Here is an 8425-nt window from a genome sequence, read left to right as displayed (position 1 = left end):
CACTTTAATAACAGTTTTAATGGTTATCTTCTTTTTACACTTTTATGACGCTTTAGTGGTTAGCTTCTTTTTACATTTTTATGACGGATTTAGTGGTTAGCTTCTTTTTACACTTTTAGCACGGCATTAGTGGTTAGCTTCTTTTTACACTTTTTGACGGCTTTAGTGGTTTGCTTCTTTTTACACTTTTATGACGGCTTTAGTGGTTAGCTTCTTTTTACACTTTTATGACGGCATTAGTGGTTAGCTTCTTTTTACACTTTTATGACGGCTTTAGTGGTTAGCTTCTTTTTACACTTTTATGACAGCTAATTATTGCTTTAGTGGTTAGCTTCTTTTTACACTTTTATGACAGCTAATTATTGTTTAGCAGTTAGCTTCTTTTTACACTTTTATGATACCTAATTATTGTTTTACAGGTTAGCTTCTTTTTACACTTTTATGACAGCTAGGACTTGGATTCTTTGATAGTGTTTGATTCTGTTGACCTTTTTATGACTGATAAAAATGTTATTGTTTTTAGCTATTAGCTTATTTACACACTCGTTATGAATTTTGTTTTTAGCTGTTGGCTTCTTTTTATACTTATAAAATGCTTAAGAATGTAAAAATTGCACATTTCTGTTTCACGAGGGCCACATTTAGACCCTGGAACAGATTATTTCTACTTCTGTTATTCCCCCGTGAAGATGAATAATACTTTTGAGGGCAACAGCACCCTCTGCTGGACATGCACTGTCTGCCCCGCCCCTGTCAGTAGTTGTTTCTGATGTGTTGTGTTGCAAAAAGTGTAAAAAGCGACGGTGCTGACGTTGCAGATCGAAGAGGAGCTGGTTTCCCTTCAGAAGGAGCGCACCGACCGCATCAAACACCTGCTGGAGCGCCAGGAGCGCGAGATCGACGCCTTCGACATGGAGAGTTTGCGGCTGGGCTTTGGCAACCTGGCCGCCATGGACTTCGCCAAAGACGACTACAGATGAGAGGCCGAGCGTGAGAGCGCCCTCTAGTGGGCCGAAAGGAAGTGACCTCACCCCCCCTCCTTCATCCAGGGACCTCCTCTTGTGGCGTATCCTGACAGGCTGCGGTGACAGGAGGCGGGGCCGAGCAGAGTCACTTCCTGTTGACTTTTTAGGACCAATGAGACACTTTGGTGTACATAAGAGATGTAATGTGATTACTTGCAGCACTGGCAGCCAATGTGAATATTGATCATTAATAATAACGATGAAGTTGTCGCACAAAAGGGCTTCATGTGAGGGAGGGGGCGGGGCTTTGTAAGGAAGGATTTATGGAGAGCTTTTATGTATTTTCATATTCTATTTTAAATCTCACGCCAAATTTCTCTTTATTGTCCCCTCTGCTAAAAGTGACTCCATCATCACTTTTTTTAACACTCTTCTTATGATGATGATGATGATGATGATGATGACGTCATTGCATGCACTTTAATCACATCCCCTCGCCCCCCCGTTTTAAGAGAAAAGCATGGATGTGTTTAAAAGCTTTTAATTATATTTGTAAATAAAGTGCTGATGACACAACGCTTGCTGCGTCCTCAACTTCTTTTGACTTTTCACCTTTTGTTTTTTTTAACATCTTATATTTAATTCAGTCTCAATGCAATATTTTCTAAAAGTTAAATATATTACATAAAATATTTATTTTTTGAAACAACTGACTTTATTTAGATTTTGTATTTGTATCATTTTTTTTCTATCATGATTTAACCGTACAATTATTTGTATGTAGTTTATTTTTTAATCATTTAAAATTTTACATATTACACACAATTCTATAAATATTTTGTATTTCTTTCACTTAGCAATGTTCCTGAAATAATATACTTTTAATTTGATTTAATGGATCTTTCTGTGTGGAGTTTGCATGTTCTCCCCGTGACTGCGTGGGTTCCGCCCACCTCCAAAGACATGCACCTGGGGATAGGCCCCTCCCACCTCCAAAGACATGCACCTGGGGATAGGCCCCTCCCACCTCCAAAGACACGCACCCGGGGGTAGGTTGATTGTGTTGCGTCGACCAGCTCTTCCAAGTTACTGGTCAATCCCAAGTTCTTTCGATGACATATATGCTGAGTAAAAAGGACCATCAAGACAGAATTGGAATATTTTCAAGTTTTACTAAAGCTTTAGGAGATCAGTTTAACAAATACATTCATATCGGCTGCTCTAGTTGATCTGGCATTCCAACGGAAAAGCCAAATCCTCTTCACACAAAGAAAACCCCCATCTCCCCCCTCTCAACACTGATAAGGAGAGATGTGGGGGTTGTCTTCACATTCCGATGGTTTACGACACTAAACAGACATCTGAAGACAAAAGAGACTAAAGCTTTATACAAAGGAAAAGTACTAGCTACTCTAAACATGGCTATGTAAAAAAGAAAGAACTCTTAAAGATATATGCATCCTCCACTAAATGGTCCTTAGTGTGAGAATGAATGTTGTCTATCTGTGTTGGCCCTGTGATGAGGTGGCGACTTGTCCATGGTGTACCTCGCCTTCCGCCCGTGTGCAGCTGAGATAGGCTCCAGCGACCCCAAACAGGACAAGCGGTAGAAAATGGATGGATGGATGGCATTCACCCTTGATTGTCGCATGGAGTAAGGTCAGTGTGCTACCGCCAGAGGTCACTGTTGTCAAACAAGTGATATTTGCAAGGTTTTAATAAAGAAACCAACATATTTTTTCCTGTAAATCTTCATAAAAGTCAAATTAAATCTAAAAAATTTTTTAGAAAACAATACAAAATGTCCCCCCGCGTGTGTTTTAGTTTAATAATGTAGACAATAGTTTTATTGTATGGCGTTTTGATGTTTTATAGTTTTACTGTAGTTACTCGCTGCGACCGCTTGAGGGCGCCATTGCAACGTTAGCTGATTGTAACGACGAGATAAAAAAAGACAAAAACATTACGATTATACCTTTTACATTTTCCCCTCAATATTGTCTAAATAATATAGTTTAATTTTCTTCACTTTGCATTCATTGTGCTATAATTCACTTTAAAATATAACCTCCAAAAATGCACAAAAAAAGCAGATTGTTTCGATCAGGGGTGTCCAAACTTTTTCCACTGAGGGCCACATTCTGAAAAATCAAAGCAAGCGGGGGCCATTTTGATATTTTTTATTTTAAAAACCAATACAATATTATGTATAAAAAAATATACATTTAGGCCTCCACGCAGGCTTGATCCCGGGGACCACGAAGGGTTTTGGTAAAAAAAAAAAAAAAAAAAGTGTCATTATTCAGTATTATTATTTTTATTATTATTCAAGTTTTAAATCTCTAGATAAGATTACAGGTCTATCAGTCAATATAACGCTTTTAAAGATTTAAGTTGTATGCTCTTGTTGTCAAAGAAAACTGTTTTTTTATGGAAAAAAACCAAAATATGCAATATTTTCACACAATAAATTTTTAAGTGGAATATTTGAGATTATATAATATTTGGAGCCTTAAAACGGTCAATAACTCATAAAATTGATTTTAATTATTATTTATTGAGCAATGCCACTTAAAAACAAATCACACTAAAATTATAGTGTTAAAAAATAAATTATGTATATATTTTTAACTGTTTACTTTTAACACAATAATCTCGAGCTCAACTTCAGATCTATCCGTCAATTATACGTTTTATTGTTGTTTGTTTTTCGTTTTAGGCCCTTTAAAAAAAACAGCTCAGTTTTTTACATGGCAAACACAAAATATGCAACATTTTCCCCAAAAATATCTCAAATGTGTTGTAATTGGAGCCTTGAATAGGTCCATAATTCATAATGACATTGATTTTGATTCATTATTATTTTTTAAAGAAAGAAACAGCCTGCATGGCAGCTTTGTGTTATTACAGTAAAAATTGCGACATTTTCTTGTTACATTTCACCTGTTTGCTCTTTTATACCACTTATGTTTTTAATTTGTTTTAAATGTGCCGTGGGGCCGTTAAAAAAGGACCTGCGGGCCACAAATGGCCCCCGGGCCGCACTTTGGACACCCCTGGTTTAGATAGAACAGGGGTCACCAAGCTTTTTGAAAGCAAGAGCTACTTCTTGGGTAGTGATTAATGCGAAGGGCTACCAGTTTGATACACACTTAAATAAATTGCCAGAAATAGCCAATTTGCTCAATTTACCTTTAACTCTATGTTATTATTAATAATTAATGATATTTACACTTAATTGAACGGTTTAAAAGAGGAGAAAACACGAAAAAAATGACAATTACATTTTGAAACATAGTTTATCTTCAATTTCGACTCTATAAAATTCAAGATTCAACCGAAAAAAAGAAGAGAAAAACTAGCTAATTCGAATCTTTTTGAAAAAATTTAAAAAAGAATTTATGGAACATCATTAGTAATTTTTCCTGATTAAGATTAATTTTAGAATTTTGATGACATGTTTTAAATAGGTTAAAATCCAATCTACACTTTGTTAGAATATATAACAAATTGGACCAAGCTGTATTTCTAACAAAGACAAATCCTTATTTATTCTACATTTTCCAGAACAAAATTTTTAAAATAAATGAAAAAGACTTTGAAATAAGATTTAAATTTGATTCTACAAATTTTCTAGATTTGCCAGAATATTTTTTTTAAATTTTAATCATAATAAGTTTGAAGAAATATTTCACAAATATTCTTCGTCGAAAAAACAGAAGCTAAAATGAAGAATTAAATCAAAATGTATTTATTATTCTTTACAATAAAAAAAAAATTTACTTGAACATTGATTTAAATTGTCAGGAAAGAAGAGGAAGGAATTTAAAAGGTATATGTGTTTAAAAATCCTAAAATCATTAAGGTTGTATTTTTTCTGTAAAATTGTCTTTCTGAAAGTTATAAGAAGCAAAGTAAAAAAAATGTTTGCATTTATTTAAACAAGTGAAGACCAAGTCTTTAAAATATTTTCTTGGATTTTCAAATTCTACTTGAGTTTTGTCTCTCTTAGAATTAAAAATGTCGAGCAAAGCGAGACCAGCTTGCTAGTAAATAAATACAATTCAAAAAATAGAGGCAGCTCACTGGTAAGTGCTGCTATTTGAGCTATTTTTAGAACAGGCCAGCGGGCTACTCATCTGGTCCTTACGGGCTACCTGGTGCCCGCCGGGAACCGCGTTGGTGACCCCTGAGATAGATAGATAGATAGATAGATAGATAGATAGATAGATAGATAGTACTGTATTGATTCCTTCAGGAGAGTCCCTCAGGAAAATGACAATTCCAGCAGCAGTGAACAGAATTGAGATTGAATTTAAAAAGTAAATAATGGGGGTATAAATGGAAACAAATTAGAAAAATATTACAATAAGAATAAAAATAAAAAGCAACAATAAAATAAGAATTTTACAAGAGAAAGTTTAGTCGATTTATTGTGCAGTTGAAATTTCACTTGTCAGAACAATCAGTGGCACTTTCAAAACAAAAGCATAATTAGTGCAAAAGAAGATGTCTTCCAAGACGGGGAAAAGTAGCACTTTTTTTTTTTTTTTTTTTAATTCTGTTTACTTTCCGGCGAGCTGCTGGTAGAGTTTGGGCACGTAGTCGTCCCACTCGGCCTGGTAGCAGGTACCGGCCACGGGGGCGCCCAGCTGGTACTTCTTCCTGAAGCTCTGGATCTTAAACTTGCCGCGCCCGTCGCCCGAGCGCTTGGTGAGGACCGTCTCGCTGCAGGCCAGCTCGCCCGCCTGCTCGTAGACCAGCCACACGTACCGGTGCAGACCTGCGGTGGAGCGGTGGTGTGGTGGGTGTGTGTGTGTGACTGATTTGTCCTCCTTATTCGCAGTCGTGTCTCACCTGTGTCCTGAGGAGGACCGGAGCCCACGTAGTCGGACATGACGCGACCGGACGACACGTCGTTCCCCTTCATGTTGACCACCAGGAAGTGATGCCACTCCCTTGTAGAGTCATCACAACACACCAAAAATGGGAGGACAAACACTTCAAAAGTAATCATTTCCACTGTTTGATAACTTACCTGAATTTGGCGTTTTTCCTACTGGGGGCGTCAGGGTCGGTCAGGGCCAAAGTGTAAAACTTACTGGGGTCGCATCCCTCCCACGTAATGGACGTGGGCTGGTTCTGCACCTGTGGGCAGGTAACAAGTCACGTCCACTGGGCTGCTGTTAATAACAAAGCAATGTCGCCCTCTAGTGGCAAAAAGCAGCACGGCAGACTCGACTAACTAGTTTAGAAACGGTTAAAAGCGAGCAAGACTAAATACTTACATAACATTGATAATTTGTCATTCAAATGTCAGGCCTTTTGTGCATTAAACGCATTATTTTCTACCAACCATCCACAAAAAGGAGCATATTTGAATTAAACGTGTGCTAAAAGACGCCAGCCTGCTGCTAGCTGGGCGATGCTAATCAACATTAGCATACCTGCGTCGGAGTGAGCACTTTGCCCAGCTCGTCGATCTCCACTGAGCCGTATTTAATAGTCAGAGGCCCGGCGGGCTTCTCCTCCACCTCCTGGAGGGCCAGCGGGCCGCTCCACTGGGTCAAATCCACGGGCATGTTGGCTTGGACGGGTCGGCTAAGCTAAAGTTGCTCGCACTTTATTCAGTGGTTAGCAGTCCTTTGAAGGCGGTGCGTTCAAGGTACACGGAAAAAACTACGGGAAGGCAAAGACGATACGATGAGATTAAAGTTCTGCAAGTACACAATATATTTCTGACACTTTATACCCTTTGTGCTGTGTTTTATTAAGTCCTTTTTTACTTTTTGACACATTTGCCTCCTTAAACTAGCATAAAACTACTTATTTAATCTCGTCAAAAGAGTACTCTGACTCCCCGCTAACGCCACACGCCAGCAATGGCAGAAGGCGACCACAAGAGGTCCTCAGTGTTCATAATAAAATAATATACTAATCAAATTAGTGTTTACATTTTGCTTTATATTTATTATTTTACTTATTTTTTGCCTGGTTTTGTATTTGTTTTGTATCATCCCGTGAGGTGTATATATATATTTTTTTTTCGGTTTGTACTTCATGAAGTTTTGCACTTGTGTTTTTTTGTGTGTTTTTTGTTTGTTTTCATTATATATGGATGTAATTGTTGGTTTATGTGATATCCATTAAGTAAGACTACGTATTATGTTGAAGGGGGCAGGAAAATATAAGATGTTTCTTCATCCTACTCCTTCTCAGGCATTGGTGTGTAAATGTATAATTGAATAATTGAGGTATAATTGTCTATCGATCAAAAAAGCACATCAATGAAGGAGATAAATAAAAATGAAATGGAATAGTTCACACGTATACACATATAAAACACATGTGTAAGTATATTGTTGCCCGTGTATAAGGTATGTCCAAGATGATATACAAAGCTGTGGTTAATGCGTCTATTATAAAAGCTTTTTGTAATGTAACTTAAGTTTTTTTTGCGTTTGAATTGTGTAAACTGTTTTTTTCCCATCAAATTTGCAGACAATTTGAATTGATAACATTTGTGAGCAAAATAAATCTAGAAAAGGACATTTCAGGGTAAAAAAAAAAATTTAAAATATAAAGTGACTTCAAACTTAACACCTAATTGGCTTAATTGTGTCTTAATAATTCCTCTAAAGGCTTAGTGGCCACATGTGTGGACAGCACCTTTTAGTTCTTATTTCCAAAATTGTGTACATTACTGAGCTGAGGTCTTATGGCCGCTTATGTGGACACTTATACTGCCATCTGGTGGTGTCAGAAGAGTATAACATACAATGGAATTTTGGGGGGGGAAAAAAGTGTAAAAATAAGAATTAGCATGTCACTAAACATGAAGTACATGTTTGTGTACTTATGGACTAAGTACATCATATCAGAAGATGATTCTTAGTTTTTATTTTAATTAAGGTCCAATAAGCCCAAATAGCAAAGAGGAAAAAAAAAAAAAAAGCATGTAAACAAACAGCTTGGGCCTTAAGAGGTTTTAATTTAGCGGACTTGAGTTTTGAAGCAACTCATATTTCTGCACTGATTTTTTTTTTTTTACACACGTGCTCACAATTTTTGTATTTAATTAAACTGTCAACAAAATAAATGTTCACAAAATTCAAACGCAAACAATTAAAAGACGTATTCACCTCCATACAAAGCACAGAGCAAACTAAACCGAACCAAGGTATTATAATAAATACATTTAGATAAAATGCCACATAACACACTTTTTCAAAGTTATTTAATTAAACCCATTTTTTACTTTAATTATTGTGTGAATCGACATAAAATATTTCTTGTTTTGCTACACTTTTGCAATGAAACGTATACTGGTTATAACTACGATCACATGACGAAATAACTATATAGGATATTGACAAAAATACAGTAGAACGTATCGGCTTGATACCAACAGCGGCGCCTGCGCCTTTAAGAAGGTGCGTTCAGGGTGTGTCAGTGGTTCA

General features: G+C 36.6%; 2 protein-coding genes across 4 annotated transcripts in view; one reads left to right on the top strand and one right to left on the bottom strand.

Moving 5' to 3' along the window:
• Window positions 1-5381: 5381 nt before the first annotated feature.
• On the bottom strand, window positions 5382-6631 carry pebp1 (phosphatidylethanolamine binding protein 1). The gene is made up of 4 exons (XM_062024014.1): window positions 6413-6631; window positions 6004-6113; window positions 5823-5923; window positions 5382-5748 (listed from the first exon to the last, which is right to left on the bottom strand). The coding sequence occupies exons 1-4, from the start codon at window positions 6545-6547 to the stop codon at window positions 5531-5533; spliced, it is 564 nt and encodes a 187-aa protein (XP_061879998.1). The 5' UTR covers window positions 6548-6631; the 3' UTR covers window positions 5382-5530.
• Window positions 6632-8415: 1784 nt separating this feature from the next.
• The window catches only part of vsig10 (V-set and immunoglobulin domain containing 10), a 28986-nt gene continuing 28976 nt past the window's right edge, over window positions 8416-8425 (top strand). The window contains exon 1 of one of the 3 annotated variants that reach the window (XR_009821662.1): window positions 8416-8425. This exon is cut by the window's right edge and continues 651 nt beyond it. The gene's annotated coding sequence lies outside the window, so the exon portion shown is untranslated. The other 2 variants (XM_062024471.1, XM_062024472.1) reach the window with 2 other exon arrangements.

The sequence above is a fragment of the Entelurus aequoreus genome, linkage group LG17, assembly GCF_033978785.1.
Source record: "Entelurus aequoreus isolate RoL-2023_Sb linkage group LG17, RoL_Eaeq_v1.1, whole genome shotgun sequence".
Classification (NCBI taxonomy): domain Eukaryota; kingdom Metazoa; phylum Chordata; class Actinopteri; order Syngnathiformes; family Syngnathidae; genus Entelurus; species Entelurus aequoreus.
The sequence above is the reverse complement of the archived record's forward strand: the minus strand, read 5'-3'. Positions and strand labels throughout refer to the sequence as shown.

Excerpts from the sequence above, each read along its gene's own strand:
- pebp1 (XM_062024014.1), bottom strand. The coding sequence starts at position 6,547 with ATGCCCGTGGATTTGACCCAGTGGAGCGGCCCGCTGGCCCTCCAGGAG. Across the intron at positions 6,114-6,412 it reads AAGTGCTCACTCCGACGCAG|GTGCAGAACCAGCCCACGTC; the intron begins GTATGCTAATGT and ends ACCTGCCCACAG. Across the intron at positions 5,749-5,822 it reads CGGTCCTCCTCAGGACACAG|GTCTGCACCGGTACGTGTGG; the intron begins GTGAGACACGAC and ends GCTCCACCGCAG.